The sequence below is a fragment of the Halichondria panicea genome, chromosome 7, assembly GCF_963675165.1.
Source record: "Halichondria panicea chromosome 7, odHalPani1.1, whole genome shotgun sequence".
NCBI lineage: Eukaryota > Metazoa > Porifera > Demospongiae > Suberitida > Halichondriidae > Halichondria > Halichondria panicea.
The window spans coordinates 2,412,631-2,438,101 of NC_087383.1; the positions used below are offsets into that span (position 1 = coordinate 2,412,631).

At 42.0% G+C, this 25,471-nt stretch overlaps 1 protein-coding gene and 2 long non-coding RNA genes across 4 annotated transcripts; 1 reads left to right on the top strand and 2 right to left on the bottom strand.

Annotated features, from left to right (window-relative positions):
• Positions 1-491: 491 nt before the first annotated feature.
• Positions 492-2,922, top strand: LOC135339152 (NACHT, LRR and PYD domains-containing protein 12-like). Its single transcript, XM_064535295.1, has one exon. It carries the CDS (start codon positions 644-646, stop codon positions 2,831-2,833), a length of 2,190 nt encoding a protein of 729 aa, XP_064391365.1. The 5' UTR covers positions 492-643; the 3' UTR covers positions 2,834-2,922.
• A 4,124-nt stretch (positions 2,923-7,046) lies between these two features.
• Positions 7,047-7,936, bottom strand: LOC135339254 (uncharacterized). Its single transcript, XR_010395965.1, has 2 exons — positions 7,550-7,936; positions 7,047-7,356 (listed from the first exon to the last, which is right to left on the bottom strand). It is a non-coding gene; the product is annotated as an uncharacterized LOC135339254 (long non-coding RNA).
• Positions 7,937-8,727: 791 nt separating this feature from the next.
• Positions 8,728-13,766, bottom strand: LOC135339240 (uncharacterized). 2 transcript variants are annotated; one of them, XR_010395951.1, is made up of 3 exons: positions 13,121-13,766; positions 12,458-12,876; positions 8,728-8,827 (listed from the first exon to the last, which is right to left on the bottom strand). It is a non-coding gene; the product is annotated as an uncharacterized LOC135339240 (long non-coding RNA). The 2 variants fall into 2 exon arrangements; XR_010395950.1 differs by lacking the exon at positions 8,728-8,827 and adding an exon at positions 9,246-11,094.
• Positions 13,767-25,471: the final 11,705 nt, after the last annotated feature.

Consider the following 25,471-nt stretch of genomic DNA (forward strand, 5'->3'; position numbering starts at 1 on the left):
TTGACGATCTGAAGACAGAAATGAAACTGACTGATGAGCAGCTCAATACAGCAATAAAGGAACCAGATCTACCCGAGTTAGCAGCATGTTTCGACAATGTTCACAAAGGCTATCTTGAAAAATTGGAGCTCTCACCTGGAGAGCAAACTGACGTGAGGACTAGAGCATATGTAGATGGCACTTTGGCAGGAATGTTGCTGGCTTTGAAATTCTGGATTCTGACCAACAGACAAGACGCCACTTTCCAAGCTCTGCTACTCATCATACTCTCCCTGCTCAAAGAAGACGTTGCTGTTCGAGTGTGCAAGTACTTGTCTGACAAATGTGAGTCTGTTATGTGAGAGTGTGGTCATTGTGGTACCATACGTTGTGGGAGTGATTGCAACCAAATAAGGGACTCTTCAACTTAATTGCTATTGTTACACATACAATTCTGTATTAACTATCACCAGGAATAGTACTCACCTATTGTTTTGTTTCCCCAGACTCCACCACCTCGTGTCCCCCCTCCCGAGAGAGGGTCCTGCTGAACCACAAGCTGTCCTCGTACAGGGACTACCTACAAAGTCGCTACAGAGCACGAGTATCCACATCAGCCACACAATGGCCTCCTGTTCCAACAAACAAAGTCTTCAAACTGGCCATGATTCAGAAGGAGAAAATACAGAGAGGAAGAATCGACGATGAATTTGTTAAACTAACAATTACGGGGAAAATTGATGACATTTTACTTTTAAAGACTCCTGTTAACTTGACTAACATTTTCTCTGAGATTGGGGATAGACGAAACTTTGTGTTGATTGAAGGAGCTCCCGGCTCTGGCAAGAGCACCCTTGCTCTACACATCTGTCAGGAGTGGGCAAAGGGGAAACTGTTCCAAAAGTTCGATATTGCAATCCTCGTGAAACTGAGAGATCCCCTTGTTAGAGAAGCAAAGACAATTGCTGACGTACTTCCCTGCATTGATACGGCCGTGGCTAACAAGACAGAGGCAGTTATAAAATCACTGTATGGCAAAGGTGTACTGTGGGTGCTAGACGGATGGGACGAGCTTCCTTCTGACCTCCCTAGAGACTCAATCATCAACAAACTAATTCGACCAGACATGTCACAAAAAGGAGCCCTACATGAATCAGCTGTGATTGTAACATCTCGACCATCATCTTCGGCTGAGCTCCACCCACTAGTGTCGTCCAGGGTGGAAGTGTTAGGGTTCACTCCACATCAACTAGAACAGTATTTTACCGAGTGTCTGAATGGTGACTCACAAGCTGTGCAGACTCTACTGGAGAGAATTCGAGAGAACCCAGTGGTAGAAGGTAGCTGCTACCTCCCCCTCAATGCTTCCATCATCGTTAATTGCTTCTTGTCTGATAACCACTCACTCCCAACATCCAACCACGGGATATTCATATCAGTTGTCCAGAGCTCTCTCAAGAGATACCTCAAGGAGAAGTTGAGGAAGACCATTCCAGTGGGAAACATCACATCCCCAGACTCACTGCCCTCTGAAATCAGAACACAGACCGTACAAATGTGTCAACTTGCATATCATGGGATTGAAAAAAATAAAGCAACATTTACTGACGGTGATTTGGCCGCTCTTCACATTACGAAGGAGATTTCAAACGTTGGATTATTACAAACTGTTCCCAGTATCATTAGCGATGGTGATCTGGTTTACTACTGCTTTCTCCACCTGTCTATTCAAGAGCTACTAGCAGCAATCCACATCTCTCTCATGCCTCCCAAGCAACAAATTTCTGTATTCCAGAAGCTCTTCGGGAATCCTCGATTCAGTGCAGTCTTCCAGTTTTATGCTGGTATCACCAAACTGAGTACTAGTAGACCAATCCTCAGTTTGCTACCTCGATTCTTGTGTCCAGTTCCAGCCACTGTTTTTGATCTGGTCAGAAAGGTTGTCAAAAATGAGAAAGAAAAAGAGTGTGATGAGCCGAAGCCCCTTTTGTTGTCCCTCATCAATTGTTTGTACGAAGCTGAAGACTCGCGACTGTGTGTGTTTGTGGCTAATCTTCTTAATCACAATCTATATCTTGATTACACTACAATGAATCCTATTGACTGCCTCTCTGTTGGATATTTCGTATCAGCTTGTTCCAACACCAGTAATGGATTCACACTGAACCTCAGCAATTGCTCTATTGGTGACCAAGGCTGCAAATTTCTGGCCCGAGGACTCTCCAAGTGTCCCAACTCTAATAATGATATTCCTACAGCAGGGATACACATTGCTGAGATTATCGAGAACACTATATCTGGATTGGATTTATCTTTTAATGCCATTGGCAACAGTGGGCTTAGCACACTCTGTGAGGCCTTGTCAACTAACACTTCATTAAAGCGCCTGGACCTGCAAAGGTGCTCACTAACAATATCAGACGACAATGGAGCTGCCCTCTATCAACTTCTGGATACAAACAATTCCCTCGAATATCTTGATTTGTCTGGTAACACAGTGACTAGCTGTCGTCACATTGCTGCTGGACTAGCAGTCAATAAGACTCTGAGAATATTGGGCTTGTATAACTGTGAACTGACTGATCAGAGTATCGAGGAGCTATCAACTGGACTGATCAACAAGATTGAAAGATTGGACATTAGTGGTAATGCCTCAATAACAGAAGATGGAATGAAGACGCTTGCCAGACATCTAACCACCCACTGCTCTGAACTGACACGATTGTACATACCCGACCACCTAACATCCTGTATCAAGACAGTATTCAGGGACGCTAACAAAGAAAGGAAGAGAAATGGACTACCTGAGATTAATGTGTATGCATTTAATCTCGACCATTGCATGTACTTTTGACAACTATTATATTTTATTCTACAATAATAATTATCCAATATTGCTTCGAGAAAAGAAAAAAGTAGCGTACAGACATAATTATTACACGTAAAACAAAGGTCGACGTTGTTATTAATGGAAGTTGCATTGGTCAATATAATTATAGCACATGTACAGATGGTGACGAGTGAATTCAATGCTTCCTACTGACACGGAGAGCACGTCATGCACTAGCTGTATGTATGTAACTGAATACACTATTGTAATAATGCTATAATCTCCACCTAGCTAGCCTCCTTCACAGGCTTTCAAGAGAAGTGCGGCCTGGGCCGGGATCGAGGCTAATCTCGACATGATCTACTTTTGACAATAATTATATTACTAGGACAATTTACAAAACAGTTAGTGTACAGAAGACTAGAAGTATGTCGGCACATTACATAACAATTACCTAAAAACAAATCAGTTGGAATTGGTCAATATAGCACAGTAATAATGATGGTTTAAATTCAATGCTCCCTACAGTGTCACAGAGAGCACATGCACTGTACGTATAAAACTGTCAATGAATGTAGTGGAAATCCAATTTAACGCTCTGTCGATTTTTGTTTATAGGAAGATGAGCAGATTAACGTTCACTTTGGCCCTTCCAAACATCTTCATGATTGCTAGGCCCTCGTATTGCAGCTGAAGGAGGTCCTGTGTGGGGAGAAGAGAGGGCAGTGAAACACTTCAACTAGTATAAGACAAAGAATGCATGTATTTGTAAGACAAATGAATACATGTACTTACATACACCGTACAAGCATACCAACACTATACCTGACACAAGGCAGTAAACTTCTTGAACACTTTACGTACCTACTAAATTACACCACACCACTTTTTGTAGCTGGGTAGGTAATGGTCGTAAATATTGTGAGTGAAAATGTGCATGCTGTTTTGGTGAGGAAAAGTGATGACCTTTTCTGAGGTAAAAAATTCACCACTGTACAAAAGTTCCAATAGTAGAAAAGCAGCTGACCTTTAATTGCAAGTTGGCCTGACCACTTTAAAGTTGCTTGCTACGCCCCTGCATGAAGATTGGGGCATAAAAATAAGTTAATAGCCTCACACTGGAGGAATTGTTAAAGTCTAGATTAGTAGTATAGTCTGAGCTTCAGTCAAACAGTGGACAAAGTACGTACCAGAGCAATTAATGGCACATGTGATAATTATCATGTTGTTTAATAGAAGTATGCTAGTATAACGGCTACTCAAGTATACGGAGACTCACAGAGTGGGTGGAGCATATCTCCATGGACGCTGATGTATGGATGATTGGCTTGGTCACGTCAGAGTACGCGTCGATACCCAGCTATCTGTCCGGGGGGTCCACAGTCGATGCTCGCAGGAAGAACCCTCTGTGGGGGGTACAGTGAGAGTCATAATTATTATTATGATTCAGTTCCGGGAATAAATGTCATAGAAAGTCACTAATTGACTCACATTTTTTCCAGTCGAGGTAAATGGAACACAGCTATAGGTTACGTCTCTGTGGGACATGTGAAATTGTGTATCAGGTTTTAAGCAACTAATAAGGATTATCATCTATTAATCTTGTTGAGCGCACAGTCCATTCTACCCCCCGCCCACACACACCTGGTCAGTAGACAGCTGATTGCCTATCCACAACATCGAAGGATTTTATCGCGGCTATGTACTTCATTGTACAGCTGCAAGGGGAGTGACGTGTGATACAGTGTGATTCAATGAAAGTCAGTACAACACAGTTAGTGTATGTTTACCAAAGAGGTACATGAGATTGTTCTGACAAATCATTCTTGTACTCTCTAATACACTAACAGGGTTTCATCTAGGATAACAAGTTGGGGGGGGGGGAGATTTGGGAGTGCGTAAGCGCAAGTGTTTGGCTATGCCCACTTAAAAAAAGTTGATTTAATACTAATGTGATGATGTCATTATTCTACAAGATTTGGGGGGGGGGGGAAGAACCACCCCCCCTACTAGATGAAACCCTGACTAACTGATACAGTACCAAAGATGCAACCTTTTACATGGCAAAATTAAAAACGGCCATTGTCAAAGTAATGTAGACGCAATCGGCATCATGTATAAATTGTGTATTTGGCCTAAGCCATATTCAGTACATACTATATAGCAGGTCATTTTCGTAGGTTATAACATTCAAAACAAACAACGTCTACACACAGTAAGTGCAGTAGTAGTAGATCTAAGAGGTAGTCTAATGCTCAAGAATGATGGAACATCTTATATACATATAGTAGTCATCTGCAGAATTGTGTAGAGGAGATGTTTCACCATCTTTGAGCATTAGTTTACCTCTTAGATCTACTACTACTGCACTGCACTATACTGCACTTACTGTGTATATAGCTAGTAGGTATCTTCAAGACCAGCTAGCTCACTGACAGTTGACAAACTAATGCTCAATGGAACATCTCTACACAATTCTACTACTACTGCATGCACTTACTGTGTATATAGTAGGTATCTTCAAGACCAGCTAGCTCACTGATAGTTGACAAACACTCTCTGGGACAAAAACCATTGTGTAGCTCTTACTTCAATATTTTACAAACTTCCTTTATTTAGAATAATAGCGCATGCATTGCAGAATGCAGAGGCTGCAAAATATGGTGGGCCGTTTGTTTCAAAATTCAAATGTTACATTTTCATTCAAATCACAATACATTCATTCAAGATGTGCAATTTTCATTCAAGAGCATTCAAGATTATTCATTCAAGATTCAAGATTTTGATGGATGCATAAACATGCATAACTTCAGATGACTTTAGCCACACTTTGTGGTTTTATTGCATGGTGTAGTTGTTTTAATTAACAGGAAATGGGGTTCACAATAATCAACTCCCTCCCTCAGTAGTGGTAAGGTGATTCCCAAACCAGAAACATGACATTGATTGACGAAAATTAACAAGAGGTCAGGGGTTCGTTGCCGACCTTCGAGTTTTGAGCATTAAGCAAAGGACATCTTATAAATGTTGTGTTTTAATGACTGTATATGCATGCATGGCATGCATATCTTGAATAATTATTGTCGACTTGAATGCATTAAAATCTTGAATGACAGTTGCATGGTCTTGAATGGTCAGTGGATCTTTGGATCAATTTAAATTTATTTTGGGCAGAATTTCAAATCGATAGAAATTTATGTATTTTTTGATTTTGAATATTTTGAAACTGCAAGAGTACATGCAAATGAGTGCATTCTATTTTCAATTCTTGAGGAAGAACTGGTTCTGAGTTTCGTGCAGAAAAAAGCAGTTTCATATTTTGCACCCACAGGGGTTAGCTTATAATGACCTTTGTACTCCAAGAAGCTGTGCACTTTATAGTCTGTTATAAAATCAGTATTATGTGCACCTAGCTTGTATGCGTACAGGTTATGTTAACAGTTGTATCCCACCCTGATTGACAATGACAATTACACCCCCTGTCTGTATAGGTGTTCCAAGTACCATGGCCAATAGATGAGTGTTCCTAGCATACAGACGGTACTATACATATAATCATACAGTTGTTCGATTGCACACACACACACACAATAATATCATAATTTAATTGATCCTTCAACATTGAAATGTTTAATAATATTAATTATGTACAGTTAAGGAAGTACATTATTATAATTATTATACATAGCAGAGTCGTGCAGTTGGCTAGCCTCGAGGAAGTGATTGGGATATATCAAGGCTAGCAGTTGGCAAGGTTATATTCTGGCTATATTTAGCATTGCATTGGAGCATGGCTTCTCAAGAGTACAAAGGTCATTTTAAGCAAACCCTGTGGATGCTACATTGTATATGCGCTAGTGATGGTCAAAAATTGAAAATGCTTTTTCTGCACGAAACTCAGGACCAATTCTTCCTCAAGAAATTAAAAGTAGAATGCACTCATTTGCATGTACTCTTGCAGTTTCAAAATATTCAAAATCAAAAAATATATAAATTTCTATCGATTTGAAATTCTGCCCAAAACAAATTTAAATTGATCCAAAGATCCACTGACCTTGAATGAATACGTATATGCATCTTGAATGAATGTATTGTAATCTGAATGAAAATATAACATTAATTTTGAATTTTGAAACAAACGGCCCACCATACACCATAGCAAAAACACATTGATTTTACAATGTAAAAAGGTGGGCCAGCTCAGCACAATTCAAATAGCAATCAAAATTCCAGGCTCTTAAACGAATAGGACTATTATATCATTCAATGACAATTTAGAGAAAAGTAGCGAAGTACATAGTATGTTAGAACATTAGGTCGTTAATTAATCAATTGCAACGTGTCAATAGTACATGCAGATGATATAAATAATTGAAGAATGCTCACATGCAATTGTCAATGAATACATGCAATTTGTTAATGAAATCCAATTTAACACTCTGAGGATTTTAAAAGTTCATGAGGAAGATGAGCAGATTAACATTCACTTTGGCCCTTCCAAACATCTTCATGATTGCCAGGCCCTCGTATTGCAGCTGAAGGAGGTCCTGTGTGGGGAGAAGAGAGGGCAGTGAAACACTTCAACGGGTGTATAAGACAAAGAATGCATGTATTTGCAAGACAAATGAATACATGTACTTACATACACCGTACAAGCATACCAACACTATACCTGACACAAGGCAGTAAACTTCTTGAACACTTTACGTACCTACCATCTACCTGTACACACACCCTCACCTGGAGGACCAGCTCCACCTTCTCTATCTGCCTGACGTGATCTCAAACACAACATTTCTGAACCTGAACCTGGACGAGTAAGAAATAATGTTCACATAATTATAGCATAACGTTGCACATAAGATCAAAGCCGTAGCAAGCGGTCAGGCTGGTCAGGTTTTGGTCTAACCACTTTTTGCAGCTGGGTAGGTAATGGTCGTAAATATTGTAAGTGATAATGTGCATGCTGTTTTGGTGAGGAAAAGTGACGACCTTTTTCTTAGGTAAAAAATTCACCACTGTATGCAAAAGTTCCAATAGTAGAAAAACAGTTGACCTTTAATTGCAAGTTGGCCTGACCACTTTAAAGTTGCTTGCTACGCCCCTGCATGAAGATTGGGGCATAAAAATAAGTTAATAGCCTCACACTGGAGGAATTGTTAAAGTCTAGATTAGTAGTAGAGTCTGAGCTTCAGTCAAACAGTGGACAAAGTACGTACCAGAACAATTAATGGCACATGTGATGATTATCATGTTGTTTAATAGAAGTATGCTAGTATAACGGCTACTCAAGTATACGGAGACTCACAGAGTGGGTGGAGCATATCTCCATGAACGCTGATGTATGGATGATTGGCTTGGTCACGTCAGAGTACTTGTCGCTACCCAGCCTTCTGTCCAGGGGGTCCACTGTCGATGCTCGCAAGAACTCTCTGTGGGGGGTACAATGAGTGTATGTATATTCATACCCTCTGCATGGCAACAAAAATAGCTAATGTGCAATTTAGATCATACGATACTTTAGTAGAAGGTAGAAACACACATGGCATCATCACATGACCATCATTCGTACATACACACTTTCAACTATTTGACTACAAATTCAGTTTTGGTTATCACATTTCTTATACCTAAACTTCTTGAAGGCGTCAGAGTGTACGGGTTCATTACTGACAGGGCAGCACTCTCAGCCTCAAACTGTGCAAAGGAACAGGAAAAACACGATAAACTCTTAAACCAACAGATATAACCAGACAATAATCATGGAAAGTTAATAATTTTCTGCTGATTTGGCGTTTTTTACCAACAAATAATTATCTAGTCCAGTACTAGTTTAATGTACATAGATGCAGTGCATAATGTAGGCCATAATCTGTACAGGTATACTGTACCACTTTTATCACCTGTTGTTTGTAGCACTCAAATATCTACCCCATCGGCGCTCTGCTCCAACTCCTCACAGCAATCCGGTGCCTTCTTGAGCTCTTCCTCCATCACAAGTCTCTCTTGCACAGCAGACTGGGTAATAGATTGCATGGTGGTCATGTACACACACACAGGTATACAGATACAACCATCACAACATCGTGGTAGTGGTACAGTAGTTATATAATTGCAGGTACATGTAATAATGAAAGCACCGCGGGTGCTGATGCCTCGGTGGAGGTGCAAAGCTACATAACATAAAGCTACACACATTATCATGATGAATATTTTTGCATTTTTGCTGCATGCAAACTCAAATTGCATGGTGGTCGATCATGTACACACACACACACAGGTAATACAACCACCATGTGGTAGTGGTACAGCTGTTTGCTCACTGCATTACCACAAAACAACAAAATACCATACAATGTTGCTATGCAAACAACATGTGGTCCTAAGCAATGATGGCTTCTAGCACTTGTATGTTAAATGGGTACTTTTTGAGGGTTACAAAAATGGCTAATCTGCGAGACCCTCAAAAATTACCCGCTATAAGGTGGCATCAATATTATAGTAAATGCTCTCACGATCTACTCTTAGTGGTATATATGGAAACTCACATACATGCAAATTATGGTGAGGATCAGAAATGGAGAATGGGCGGGGACTAGCTTGCATATACCAGCAGATATGATATACATGTAGCTACTAACCGTCCACTGAATGTATGGAAAGCAGTGTGAAGGCTGAAGAAACTGTTAGTACGAAGTACTGCAAAGGACATTAAACACTGACAGATCACAAAAGATAGTTTAAGCCTGCTGCTTATACAAATGTATGAGAAATGTGAAATATGTTCGGAATTGTTGGTCAAACCGATATACCACAGTGAGCGAGTCAGCCATCTGCAGGTTCCTTAGCGTAACAATTTTTCGTTCAGCATGCAAGTCTCAGCACAAGGTGTTGATAGACCATTCTCCATATCAAATCCTCCCCGGTTCTATTGGTTTCAATAGTCTAGTTCTAGGGTATAATCAGTATTTTGGTTGGCTTCTGTTATGATTGTCAGTATTAACAGGAGCCCATAAATAAGAGAAGGAGCGGCTGACTACGGGGATCACGTTTCGTAAGTGGTTATGACCGCATTTCCATATATGCAGAGTCACTTAAGTGGTTGAATCCCTACACGTGTTATACACAATACAGGGCTGCGGTTTGTAAGCACTTAGTCACTTCCAAACAAGGAAGTGCGGTTTCACCGGCAATTACGAGACGTGATCCCAGAGTATACGTTGAAGTTAGCCGCTCCTTCTCTTATTTATGGGCTCCTGGTATTAACAAGGCAACAAAAGCAATCTGAATCATAACTTGGAATTGCCTGTAAAATGTAAACCCCTTATAATAAGGAAATTTGATGGGTGTTTTAATTGGGCGATTTACTGAAAAATTCCCAAATTAAAATGTTCTGGTGGACACAACGTCACTGTATATAGTATTGCATTGCATTCGCCAAATAATCACCAAATTTTCCAGCTGTACAGTACGTCAACTCTCCTCATACTTCGTCTAACTGAAGTGATTGCGATGGTACGTAGCTCAGCTAACTTGTTGCTTGATTCATTGTGGCAAAATGATATGAGCTAAAACTTGTATGTATATAGGGAGCTGAGGGCCTGTATTTACTATCTTTTACTATCTATGCATTTTATCCGGGTTTAACTACCGCTGCATATGTAGTGAATCAAATCTGAAAGGAACTTGTGTTGCTCAAAATTGGATTTTCCCAGAAGCAGCTTGTTGACCTCGAGCATCAAGCATAAATGAGTAGGAACGATAATGCTGTGCAAGTAGAGTACATACTCTTTAAGTTGTGTGAAAGTTTGCAGTATAGATAGTCTGTAAGATGCATCACTTTACTGTGATTTTGTGATGTGTGGATTAAAATAACATACAGACAGAGGTAATCACTACATTGTGGTAGCAGTGCTCTTGCAAAGGAAAACCACTGTACTAGCAACTTCATTAGGAAGAGTATGCAACTCCATATACCTAAAACCGTAGTAGGCGTTCTGTTCAACCTTCGTCACATGCTGTCACGGTTTCATAGGATAAAAACTTGGGGGGAGGGGGAAGGTGTACGTGCACCGAAAAATGCTGACCACACCTCTTATTACTTATTACATCACTATACATAAAGGTATAAACCCTGGCTGTCGTGAAATCTTAAATTAGGATGTTTGCAATGAATTATCAAGTACCTTTACAAGGGGCTAGCACATTGTATCTCAAGTGGCTGTGGTTACAATCAGGGTTTCATGAAGATGGGTGGGAGCCCTCGGATTTCCCAAAATTCCCCCCTGGAAACATGAAAAATTAAAGATGTACCAAATTGTACAGTGAGATCCAGTACATGTAGCTATAATGATTATTCTACATGTATCAGTCAGATCAGTTGAGAAAAAGCCTCTTACGTCCGTATAGCGGGTGTATTTCGAGGGTATAAATTTTCGTGGAAATGCCTTTAGAAAGGTTTTCGCGAATTTAATTTTCGTGGTATAGCGCCCTTTTTGCAGCATGCATGCAATATTAAATTCGCGGTTCATGCCTAATCCGCGAAAACACGAACATTTATACCCTCGAAATATACTCGCTATACGGTACATCATATCCATTTTGATCTAGCACATGGTACAGTTCAAAAGTTCAGACAGGAGATGTACATACACAAAATGGATGTGTACAATTATTATATGATACCCTTTGAAATTTAAACTTTACAACATAAGCAGTGCATGTACATAGTGGGACCATAGGCAGTGCGTGTACATAGTGGGACCATAGGCAGTACATGTACATAGTGGGACCATAAGCAGTGCGTGTACATAGTGGGGCCATAGGCAGTGCGTGTACACAGTGGGGCCATAGGCAGTGCGTGTACACAGTGGGGCCATAGGCAGTGCGTGTACACAGTGGGGCCATAGGCAGTGCGTGTACACAGTGGGGCCATAGGCAGTGCGTGTACACAGTGGGGCCATAGGCAGTGCGTGTACACAGTGGGGCCATAGGCAGTGCGTGTACACAGTGGGGCCATAGGCAGTGCGTGTACACAGTGGGACCATAGGCAGTGCGTGTACATAGTGGGGCCATAGGCAGTGCGTGTACATAGTGGGACCATAGGCAGTGCGTGTACATAGTGGGGCCATAAGCAGTGCATGTACATAGTGGGACCATAAGCAGTGCGTGTACATAGTGGGACCATAGGCAGTGCGTGTACACAGTGGGGCCATAGGCAGTGCGTGTACACAGTGGGGCCATAGGCAGTGCGTGTACACAGTGGGGCCATAGGCAGTGCGTGTACACAGTGGGGCCATAGGCAGTGCGTGTACACAGTGGGGCCATAGGCAGTGCGTGTACACAGTGGGGCCATAGGCAGTGCGTGTACACAGTGGGGCCATAGGCAGTGCGTGTACACAGTGGGGCCATAGGCAGTGCGTGTACACAGTGGGGCCATAGGCAGTGCGTGTACATAGTGGGCAGTGCGTGTACATAGTGGGGCCATAGGCAGTGCGTGTACATAGTGGGGCCATAGGCAGTGCGTGTACATAGTGGGACCATAGGCAGTGCATGTACATAGTGGGACCATAGGATATCCCCCTTCCCCTCTGTATGACACCCTGCTCACCCTTTAGAAGACTGCCCCCCCCATACACACACACTCACCCTTCTAGAAGAATGTCCAACCATAGCCTTAGGAGCTGTCTCCCTCCTCTTAGCAATCACTCCATCGATGTGCGTCATCTTGAGTACCTCATTTCGACTAATCTTGGACGCTAGATGCAGCACACCCGCCACTGTAGCATGTAGCACCACTCTGTGATGTGCTTCAAGGCCTTTCTCCTTCACAGCAAGCTCTTGCAGCTGGTGTAGGAAAGACCAGTATATCTGAGAGCCCTTGATAAGAGAATTCCAGTATCAGGAGAAATACGAGTTGGTAGAAAGCGAGTGTGTTAGCAGGGCTAGTGCAGAGAGCTTTGGCCAGTTCCAGGAGATTGGTGAAGAGAGAGTTGACTGTTTTAGAGAGGAATTCTTTCGAAACCACACCCAGTGAGAGCCCGACAGCCTCCAGACTCACCCAATCACTGCACAAGGGGAGGGAGGAGTTAACGGTGCAGTACTCTATAAATACGTGTACATGACCTGTAAGCACTGTACACCATAATTATACACAACCACACTATCATTGATTGTGTACACGGTGAAAATTAAGACAAAGCTCAAAATATGCACACACATGTACTTACATGTATAACTGACAACTAAAATCTAGCACGCCTCAAATGCACACTGAACATAGCAAGGTACACACACACATGCACCACGTACGTGTCGAGAGGAATCTTGTCTTTGTTGGCATGGTGATCTACGAGACAATGCCAGAGTAGGGCGATATCCAGCTGTTGCCCTGGGAACGCCGTCTCTAGCACTGATGCGTGACAGGTGTCAGCCACCACCCTCAAACACTTGACCAGGGAGGTAGTCAACATGGGGCTGCATAATAAAGGGGAAGTATATGGAAGCTTAAACACTAGTAATGCAGTGAAACCGTGCAGTCTATTGTGGTCACGCAGGTCATCCTCTATAATACAGCCACTATTAGTCTACTCAAAGACTACAATAATTAAGTTTTACAAAGGCGCCAGAATCACACTAAGTACTTTTACATAGAACACGTACATGTACAAACAGTGTTTATGACAGAAAACTAAACACATGCATGTACACAAATAGCTACATAAAGCAACAGCTAAACATTCCCTCTCACCTCCTGATCATGCAGGAACTTCATAAACCTGGTGTACTTAGGACTCGTCACATGATCTTAGAGCAAAAAATACGGACGTGGTCGAGGATTTGAGTGGGGCTAAAGTGAGAAAGGAGGTTGTGGGGGGAGGGGCCTCAGACCAGGGCTGGTGGGACGCAGTGTCATGTGAGAGAAGACTCGGACACATGGTCCTCCGTCTGGACAGCTGCTGTGAGGAGAATGAGAACTGTAAAGCACTGGATTTAAAACGTACTCTTTTGTACCACATAACTAATGACCTCACAAACACACCACTTGGTGTGCAACCATTAATTGTACTCTTAAAGTGAGTGAGCTCACCTTTGGTAGCGCTGATCTCCAGAATTCTGAGCTTCCCCTAGAGGTACGTGACAGAATATCTAGTTAAGACTTTAAGTTGTGAGGTTGAGAAAAGAGCTCCAATATACATTAATTAGTAGACACTGAATAAGCAGATGACCAGATACTAATTCAGAAACAGACATACATGTTGGTAGTCCTAGGACATATTGCAGTGCTTACAATTATAGCTATTCGAGGGTGCTCTGTCAAAGTCAGCCATAAAGTTATTGTTAATTTAATACATGTACATGTACCGGGGTATATAGGGAGCTAGTGCAGACAACTACACGTGTACATATATTATCGAGGGTGCAAAGAACCCGGTATCTGGCACTCTTATATGCACGTGATCAGTCTACTTGCTATTAGCGGCCTCTCAAAATTGCATGGCTAAGAAACTTGCAGCAATGTACTGAAACCATTTTAAAGGAGCATGTTAATGCGTACTGCTATAGGTGGACCTTTTGGGTGGGCACTTTGTATGGGTTACTTCTTGGAGAAAGGTCACAATCATGGTACATGCATGTATTTCTTATGTACACCTATACTATAGCGTGATGGCGTTGTTAATTGGACATGTTGTTAATACTAGTATGCTTGTAATGTAAGCCCACAGGCATAAATTTTAGGCACGTATTATCGGTATATTCATTTGTAAGAGTGAAACTTCTTACTACACTGTACACAGTCTCATACATACAGTAGACACTCACTTCTAGGGAATGATTACTCACGGAACAGACTCCATTGTGTATTTTGCCTAAGCCATAATCAGTACATACTGTATAGCAGGTCATTTTCGTGGGATAAAAAATCCGAGACAAAATCGTAGGCGTGGTGCAGCAGTGATTTCGTGTGTAAAAATTCCCTTTGCTTCACTGCATTGCATGCGTTCCGGTCAACCATGCCTACGTTTTTGAGAGTGATAAATATTCGTCAAGGTTTAGCTTGCCCACGGAAACTATACCCAGGACGCTATACGTACGGTACGGTATACTGTACCACTTTATCACCTGTTTCAAGTACTCTTCCTTCTCCCGTTACTTTGTAGCACTCGAATATGTCCACCCCGTCCACTGCAGGCACACTGCTCTGCTTCAACTCCTTACAGCGATCCAGTGCCTTCTTGAGCTCTTCCTTCATCACAAGTCTCTCTTGCACAGCAGACTGGGTAATAGATTGCATGGTGGTCATGTACACACACACAGGTATACAGATACAACCATCACAACATCGTGGTAGTGGTACAGTAGTTATATAAAGGTACAGTAGACTCTCGCTATTCCGACTCTCTGAAGTACGGCCTGAAATGTGGCCAACTCGCTATTCTGTATACTTGCTGCCCCAAACTAGTAATTTTATACGTATACATTTTGGGTGTGGTTTAGCAGAAAAACTGTGTGTGGGGGGAGTGGTTGGGGTGTACAATGAGAGGTAGGAAGCGGGATGCTCATGAACACTACAATGAAAGTTATAAAAAAGGTAAACCGTTTTGTGAGCAAACACGGCTGTGGGATTACAGATTCATTATCTTTATTTATTATCCTCGAGACAAAACCGCAAAATTAGTCATTAATATTCGAGGTAGGTTGATTTTAAGCCGCGGCTATTTTCTGAAATGCAAACTACCGCGCTCTTCTGGCCAAGTTGCACTGTCCCAAGGGTGGCCGGATTAACGAGAGTCTACTGTACATGTATTAATTATACAGTATTCACCGAGTGTATACATGTACATGCTAAACTCACATCTGCCTTGCTGTTGGCCAGTTCCAATTCTCTCACCAGCTCAGCCATGACACCTGGGTCCATGATTTGAGACCTCTCGAGCAGCTTCTCCTCCAACTCCCTCAGCAGGTCATCCTCTAGACCTCGAATGGTCTCACTCAGGGGAACATCAATAAGTTGCTGCCAGGTGGAGAATACTCGACATACAATAGTGACGTGCATGTACAGTCAACTACTGAAAATCTGGCAATGAAATTTAACGGTATTCTCCCACTTTGAGATAAAGGTCAGCTTAAAGTTAGACTGTAGTTAGGTATTAAATAGGCATCTGCTATCAGGGTTGTTGCAATAACTATTATAAAGAGATAGTAGCGTACGTGTAATCACACAGTACACCATCAGATCGGCTATTCAGAGCATAGATCATAGTGTATATACATGATCAATTGCTAAATGCTCTGAAATGCAGCTCACTAGCAAAAAAGTAATGCCTAGCAAATACGGTAGTAGATCTATTTTGATTAAAGGCCACTGAACTTGTACTGCACATGTATATCTCTCACCTCTGTGGGTGGTATAGGAACGAGGGAGGCCCTCTGATACTGTCTAGAGAACTGGACTTCTTCTCACTGCCAATCTAGGAGGTATGAAAACAAAATATGCATTTGGTAAAATCTACTCTCAAACAACATTGCACATTGACCATTCCTCCTCTCACCTCCTGCTCGTTCAGGAACATCATGAACCTTTGAAGGACTCGTCACATGATCTTGGAGCAAAGAGATACGGACTTGGTTGAGGATTTGAGTGAGGATAAAGTGAGAGAGGAGGTTGTGGGGGGAGGGGCCTCAGACCAGGACTGGTGGGACGTAGTGTCACGTGAGAGAAGACTCGAACACATGGTCCTCCGTCTGGACAGCTGCTGTGAGGAGAATGAGAATTGTAAGGCACTGGAATTGAACTGTGCACAATCACGAAATACATGCACTATTTTATTCGTACCACATAACTAACTAAAAATGCTCACCAATAAAACACCACACTACTTGGTGTACAACATTTTAACGAATCTACAAATGAACTTCAGTTCCTCTAGACAACCTGCCCAACCCTCCACATACACACTGGCTGCATCATGCATAAAGAAAATGCATCTATTTTCACAGCGTTTGACCATCAAACGTATCAGAGAATAATCTCACGCCCATATTGCTGATTTGCTTGAAATGCCCACCACCATCTTAGCAATGTACCAGCAAGGGGCTTTTGTTGTGAGCATCAAAGGTAGGCCATGGCATTCAGTTGCTATTGATGAGTCACAGGTACTCTCTGATAAGAAGATCTTAATTGGACTGTTTGTGTCTGAAATGGGAGGCTTACTACAACTTCATATCAGCTAAAGCCTACAAGGTGTTAGGGCCTTCTGAAAATATGATTTCTTCTACCAACTCGATCAAAACTATATAAGAAACAATTTTACTTTTCCCTAGTGAGATCTCAGCTCTCTCAACTCTGGCAACCAATTACTGCTCAAAGTAAGGTTGTCCACCCCCCCCTCTCCACTGATAGCATTCACTAGTCTGTTGACAGGAGGTGGGGTTATTCACAGCATTGTAATGTTATTATGGGGCGAAATAAGACATCAATAACGTTTATTCATCCATTCAGAGCATGAACAAAGTAAGGTTGTCCACCACCCCCCCCTCCACTGATAGCATTCACTAGTCTGTTGACAGGAGGTGGGGTTATTCACAGCATTGCTTATAATTATTATGGGGCGAAATAAGAAAAGCCTTTGCTGTGATCCATGACAAATGCCGAGTGCATAATGAGCCAAAAGCAAAGAATTGTAGCTACAGAAAGAGTCATATAACACAGATAGGACCAAGAGGAAGAGTACGCTACTCCAATAGACTGTACACAGGAGGCAAACTCACTATTGCATGTAACCACAGCCACTTGAGATACAACAATAACAATAACAATGCTGATAAGAAAAAGCAATTAGTGGTAATCATCACTAACGTTTTTATTCATCCATTCATAGCATGAACAAAGTAAGGTTGTTCCACCCCCCTCTCCCCCTCTCCCAAAAAAAAAACAAGCGCATGCAGCTGCATGCGAGCTAGCTAAGTTTAATAGAACAGTGTGCAATTATTCAGTTGCACTAGCTATCTAAAACTAGCTACTCAAAGCTATCTAACTAATCTAATCATCACTAACGGTTATTCATCCATTCATGTTTATTCATCCATTCATCGCAGATTAATTTTAACAGTTTATACAACAGCTATGTGGTTGTGATGTAGGTTAGACAGAATGCTTACTACGGTTAGTGGGAGTTGCATACTCTTCCTAATGAACTTCTCATTATAGTCGTTTTTACGCACAATTTAGTTTGCTAGACTATAATAATGCAAATGAGTTCTTGTTGTGCTATTATAGAGCAGCATCAATATTCGGGCCCATCAACTATCTCGTATAGAATTCCCTTTGCTTCACTGCATTGCATGCGTTCTGGTCAACCATGCCTACGTTTTCGTGAGTGATAAATATTCGTCAAGGTTTAGCTTGCCCACGGAAACTATACCCAGGACGCTATACGTACGGTACGGTATACTGTACCACTTTATCACCTGTTTCAAGTACTCTTCCTTCTCCCGTTACTTTGTAGCACTCGAATATGTCCACCCCGTCCACTGCAGGCACACTGCTCTGCTTCAACTCCTTACAGCGATCCAGTGCCTTCTTGAGCTCTTCCTCCATCACAAGTCTCTCTTGCACAGCAGACTGGGTAATAGATTGCATGGTGGTCATATACACACACAGGTATACAAACCATCACAGCATCGTGGTAGTGGTACAGTAGTTATAATAAAGGTACAGTAGACTCTTGCTATTCCGACTCTCTGAAGTATGGCCTGAAATGTGGCCAACTCGCTATTCTGTATACTTGCTGCCCCAAACTAGTAATTTTATACGTATACATTTTGGGTGTGGTTTAGCAGAAAAACTGTGTGTGGAGGGAGTGGTTGGGGTGTACAATGAGAGGTAGGAAGCGGGATGCTCATGAACACTACAATGAAAGTTATAAAAAAGGTAAACCGTTTTGTGAGCAAACACAGCTGTGGGATTACATTGTAATAGAGAGGAAATGATTTATTATCTTTATTTCTTATCCTCGAGACAAAACCGCAAAATTAGTCATTAATATTCGAGGTAGGTTGATTATAAGCCGCGGCTATTTTCTGAAATGCAAACTACCGCGCTCTTCTGGCCAAGTTGCACTGTCCCAAGGGTGGCCGGATTAACGAGAGTCTACTGTACATGTATTAATTATACAGTATTCACCGAGTGTATACATGTACATGCTAAACTCACATCTGCCTTGCTGTTGGCCAGTTCCAATTCTCTCACCAGCTCAGCCATGACACCTGGGTCCATGATTTGAGACCTCTCGAGCAGCTTCTCCTCCAACTCCCTCAGCAGGTCATCCTCTAGACATTGAATGGTCTCACTCTTCTCCTCAACCTGACAGGGGAACATCAATAAGTTGCTGCCAGGTGGAGAATACTCGACATACAATAGTGACGTGCATGTACACTCAACTACTGAATCTGGCAATGAAATTTAACGGTATTCTCCCACTTTGAAATAAAGGTCAGCTTAAAGTTGGACTGTAGTTAGGTATTAAATAGGCATCTGCTATCAGGGTTGTTGCAATAAAGAGATAGTAGCGTACATGTAATCACACAGTACACCATCAGATCGGCTATTCAGAGCATAGATCATACAGTATATACATGATCAATTGCTAAATGCTCTGAAATGCAGCTCACTAGCAAAAAAAGTAATGCCTAGCAAATACCGTATAGCGGGTATATTTCGAGGGTATAAATTTTCGCGGATGGACCTCTACAAAGGATTTCGCGGATTATGTTTTCGTGGTCTGAGTTCCAGCCTTTTGGCGCATGCGCACATCAACATGCAGCTGTACCTACACACCGTTAGCCTAGAATCCATAATACTGAACACGCCTACTATTATAAATTTTCGTGGGTATAAATTTTCGCGGTACAGGCTCAATCCGCGAAAACTGCGAACATTTATACCCTCGAAATATACCCGCTATACGGTAGTAGATCTATTTTGATTAAAGGACACTAAACACTGCACATGTGTATCTCTCACCTCTGTGGGTGGTATAGGAACGAGGGAGGCCCTCTGATACTGTCTAGACTGGACTTCTTCCCACTGCCAATCTAGGAGGTATGAAAACATAAATTATTATGCATTTGGTAAAGATCTGCTCCCAAATAACATTGCAATTGATCCACATTGACAGGTAAAGGGTAATTAAAGTAAAATCTGATATTTGAGCACAAACATTCCTCCTCTCACCTCCTGCTCATTCAGAAACTTCATGAACCTGGTAGGAGTGAAGTACACTTTGAAGGACTCGTCACATGATCTTGGAGCAAAAGATACGGACTTGGTTGAGGATTTGAGTGGGGCTAAAGTGAGAGAGGAGGTTGTGGGGGGAGGGGCCTCAGACCAGGGCTGGTGGGACGCAGTGTCACGTGAGAGAAGACTCGGACACATGATCCTCCGTCTGCGGACAGTTGCTGTGAGGAGAATGAGAATTGTAAGGCACTGGAATTGAACTGTGCACAAGCACAAAATACATGCACTATTTTATTCGTACCACATAACTAACTAAAAATGCTCACCAATAAAACACCACAAACCACTTGGTGTACAACATTTTAACGAGTCTAAAAGTATACAAATGAACTTCTGCTCTTCTATAGACAACCTTCCCAACCCTCCACATACACACTGGCTGGATCATGCATAAAGAAAATGGCATCTATTTTCACAGCGTTTGACCATCAGAGAGAATAATCTCACGCCCATATTGCTGATTTGCTTGAAATGCCCACCACCATCTTAGCAATGTACCAGCAAAGGGCTTTTGTTGTGAGCATCAATGGTAGGCCATGGCATTCAGTTGCTATTGATGAGTCACATGAAATACAGGTACTCTCTGATAAGAAGATTTTGTGCAATCAGATCTTAATTAGAAATGGGAGGCTCACTATCAAAGCCTATAAGGTGTTAGGTATTCTGAAAATAATTTTCTTCTACCAACTAGATCAAAACTATAAAGGAAACAATTTTACTTTTCCCTATAGTGAGATCTCAGCTCTCTCAACTCTGGCAATCAATAAGGCTCAAATACATTTATTCTTAAAGTGATTGAGCTCACCTTTGGTAGCGCTGACTTATCACAGCTGTTGGTCCAATTCTCCAGAACTCTGAGCTTCCCCTCGAGGTGCAACTGCAAGTGACAGAAGAAAAAATAGCTCCAATAATATTATACAATAATTAGTAGTATAGACACTGAAAGAGCAGATTACCAGGGACATAATTATTGCAGTGCTTAGCTGCTCAAAGTGGTCATAAAGCTTCAACAGAACAACCAACCTGTATATTAAAATACATGCATGTACCCTGGGAGCAGTGCAGACATCAATCAGTCAACAATTTATTCACAGCTGTAGGCACACACTTGCCCAACCCACTAACCAGAGAGGACACCCTGATAGTGCCATCACTGAGTTCTTCATCTCTAACCCTGCTTTCAATGGTCAGCTTGTAAATCGAGGTATGGGAAAAACGCTCCAATGTAAACACTGAAAGAGTAGTACTTCAGATACAGACATGCAGGTTGGTTGTCCTATATTGCAGTGCTTGTACTTATAGCCAGTACAAGGGTGTTCAGCCATGCAAAGTAGACTACCTTACCATAACAACCAATCGTGATCCATTAATCTAAACATCTTCATACATACAAAATTCAGTCCATAATAAAAGAGAGAGAGTATCGAGCGTATATCATTACCTTGCATCAGATGTATTCGGAGTGTAACATTACACCCTGTCTGAACAACTTATGGCATAAAATGTTTCTGCCTCGAGGTAAGTAGCGGCTTTGGGCACTTGGATTGTTTGGTTAGAAAGCAGGAAGTTACGTCACTTTCCGAATACATTTGACGCAACGTAATGCTACATTGGATACTCCCTCTCTTTTATTATGAATCGACTCTTGCTATTAGCGGCCTCTCAAAATTGGTAAGAAACTTAATTAAGCAACTGTAATCACATGACATACGTACATGTACCAACACCATTTTATGAAGGAGAGAGTATAATTATACAAAGCAGCACATTCAGCGTGGGATTAATATAAGGACTGTACATTTCCATGCAGTGCATACTGTACAATGTAACTATAGTAACTCACACGGTTCACTCTGATAACTTAATTTGATATGATCTTCATCAAAAAAGCAACGGGAAGTTTTACTTGATTGGCTACTGTATTAGCTTGTCCCAAAACTGCTCACCCGTGGCACCTGTTGCACTTACACGCTCTGACCCAGCCAGGTCAACCAGGCTCTGAACACAGAGAAGGAGGTAAAATCATCATAATAACAATAACTTATATGTACATTTACACATACATAGTCTGTACGTGTAGATCAAATTAAAGCAAAATAGTCGACCTAGTGTGTTCACAGCTGTAGGCACACACTTGCCCAACCCCACTCACCAGAGAGGACACCCTGATAGTAGTGCCATCACTGAGTTCCTTATCTCTAACCCTGCTTTCAATGGTCAGTTTGAATATTGTGTGTGATCTGGAGTTGTGCTCGGTAGATCCAAATGTCCGGTTCTCTGAGCAGAAGAGATTATACACATTACCAGCACATCAGGTGCACAGGCAGCATGCATGTACATGTACACACAAGGCTAAGTCTGAGAGGTCACACTAGGGCAGACCAACAGTGGCTGTAATAAAGAGGTGACATGCTAACACAGGTTGCATGAAACCAACCCTATGGAGACTGGGCCATTAACCTGGCTACAGGGTGATCACATTAGACAGACAGGTTCACAAAGGTGCACAAGTGATAGTGACTTACTCTCCCCGATCTCAATGAGACTAGTAAATATCTTGGGGAGGGAAATCGGCTCCTCAGACAACCCAACCAACTTATGAGTTAGCCTAGCTTGCACTAATTTAAAGCCCTATTGATTATTAGTCATAAAAGTGCAACAAAAGCTGTGCTGCCTAGCAGCAGCCATTGTGAACTTTGACCGCTTTGGAGATATATAATTATGGCAGGAAATGCAACTTCTGTTTCCTATAATTATTGGACCAAAGCTAATTCTCCAGAGGTGCACACTTAATACACGGCAATTGGAGAGTGCCAAAACTCAACTCTGCAGTTCTGGTACTGTAAGACCTCTAATTAAGGTTACCCTCCAAATATGCGACACTCTCGAGCTTAGGTAATTTTCTGACTTCTACGACAGCTACGTTGACAATTATGTTTTAATGTCGCGTCCTAAATGATGTAAATATACCCACACCCTAGCATCGTTTTTAGAAAACACGTTCTAGAAATCGAGGCAAGTATAGACTGAGTAGAGCTATCCATAATCAGATGCGATACCAGGTCTTCAACATAATGTTCAACCTCCAAAAGAAGCGACCTCTGGCTTAAAAAGTGTCGCTTTAATTAAAGGTATTTACGGTAATCACATTTCTTACTTGAATACGTCGGGTTCATTACTGACAGGGCAGCATTCTCAGCCTTAAACTGTGCAAATTAAAAAACAGAAAACATGATCCACGACCTTACAAACCAATTGATGAACCAGACAATAATCTATGGCTAATAAATTGACTCACCCTCTTTCCATTAGGAGAATGCTGTAATACTTTAGCAATGAGCCAGGACTAGTCCCTGATGGTGAGACTGATGAGGGGCCGGCTGTGGGGCGGTGTTGTTGGACTGCTGCCTGAATCCGCTGGTCCATTGCGGTGATGATCTTTGGTAACACCGCGCCGAGGGCTGCCTGGACAGAATTGGCAATCATGGTGTTGAGATCGAGAGTTGTCGGAGTTGTCGTCGGGTTGGTGGAACTGATCGGAGGTGTTCCAGTTGAGGATGTGCTCGAGGAGGTAGTGGTCATCTTAGTATAGAGAATTACAGGATAGATCAGCAAGGGAAATCTTGAGAATTATAGGATAGACCCAGAAGAGAAGTTTTCTAATTCCTTTGTTCTTTCACTGACTGCCTGACCACGTGTTCCTTGCGCATGCCAGTACCGTTGTCATAGGCGCGAGTGACTCCCCCAAATAATGACTCCCGGTCACTCCTACCATAGATTGAAGAGTTAGACTAACTCTTCAATCTATATGCTCCTACCTAGTCACCAGTGACCCCGGTCACTCACGCCTAGGAATAAATGACTCCCCCGGTCACTGTCTCCTAGTCACGAATGACTCCCCCCTGGAAAAAATGACTCCCCCACAAATTGAGATTTCAGCGGATCAAGGGCTACTAACATCCTCAAAAGACTGCTGCCCATGCAGTGACTATACTAGTCTATATACAATCAAGTTCATCACTGTTATCTATGAGAGGCCTGTTACAAGTGATTTATTACAGTGCACGAAAAACAAAAACAACACAGGGCATTACAGTGCATGAAAAACAAAAACAGCAGTGGAAGATAATGAAAGCCTATTTAGATCTACAACTATAGCTATAGAACAAAACTATTCTCCAACTGAGTGGAGATATACTTTAATACGTATAATGATACGAGTTGCACGTATCACACTGTATCATTTCATCGTAGGAGTCAGGGTGGAGACAAGGGCAGTATAATCATAGTCACAATGCTGGAAAATCTCTCTGGTCTCTTGCGTGCCCCCCCCCCCCCCCCCTTATCTTTTGGTCTGTTGGTTTTGTACATTTGTACTGTTTGATATTACATGAACAAAAAAAAAACGGTGTGAATGACTCCCGCGACTATTCAGTTCTTTTGACTTCAAAAATCTTCTTCAGTTTCTGTGATGCCTCATTTTGCATTTAGGATGATGTGATCCAAATTGTCTCCTTGCAATTCGTGGTATGCAGCGCAGTGGAGTAGGAACGGGGGGGGGGGGCAGGGGGCCAGTGGCCCCTCCAACATTGAATCAGCCCACCCTTCCTGAGTTGGATAGGTGTCAACCAATTGACAAAGATAAAGCATGAATTTGTAAGCAGAAATGAAGAACGCTTCTGAATGATAATACTCTTGTTTTATTAACATGTTTTAGCAATTCTGCTATAGACTTTAGTTCTTGTTCAGAGGTACATGTAATAAGCTTGTAGCTAGGCCGCAGCTAATTATGATGTCATAATGAGGGTGTAGCTTCCTGTCTTAAAATTTCCAGCGCAGCGCCACTTGGGTAGCACCCAAGTGGCCCCTCCAACCTTTTAACTGTTCCTACTCCACTGCAGCGGCAAATACAAAAAAACCACAGTTGTTGCTGCCACTGCATGTTCTGCTGAATAGAGGCCACGGCCCATTGTGCACTTGTACATTTGGGCGATTTGCAGCTCAGCACTTGGCTCCAGTTCTTTCCCATATTAAGAAGATGTCTGAAGCTCAGTCTGAAGGATTATTGCAGGTATAGCTAGCCTAAACTAGCTAGATTCCTGGCTTTGTCAAGCATACACATTTTTGTTACTTGTAGGAATCTTCATTTTCCGAAGCTGAAAAGGAGGCACAGCAATTAATGAAGGATGCTCTTCCCCCGTACATAGTAAAGTGCTTTACAACCGCAGGATTTGATACAATGCAAGTCATTTTGAAAATGGATGTAAGTGATGAGCCAGGAAATTCAATTGAACAAATAGAACAATTTATCTCTGATGAACACCCTGACCTTTTAACTTCGAAAAGCAAGAAGTTTCTACCTG

What these genes read in the sequence shown, in the direction of transcription:
- LOC135339152 (XM_064535295.1), top strand. Translation starts at nt 644, where the DNA reads ATGATTCAGAAGGAGAAAATACAGAGAGGAAGAATCGACGATGAATTT.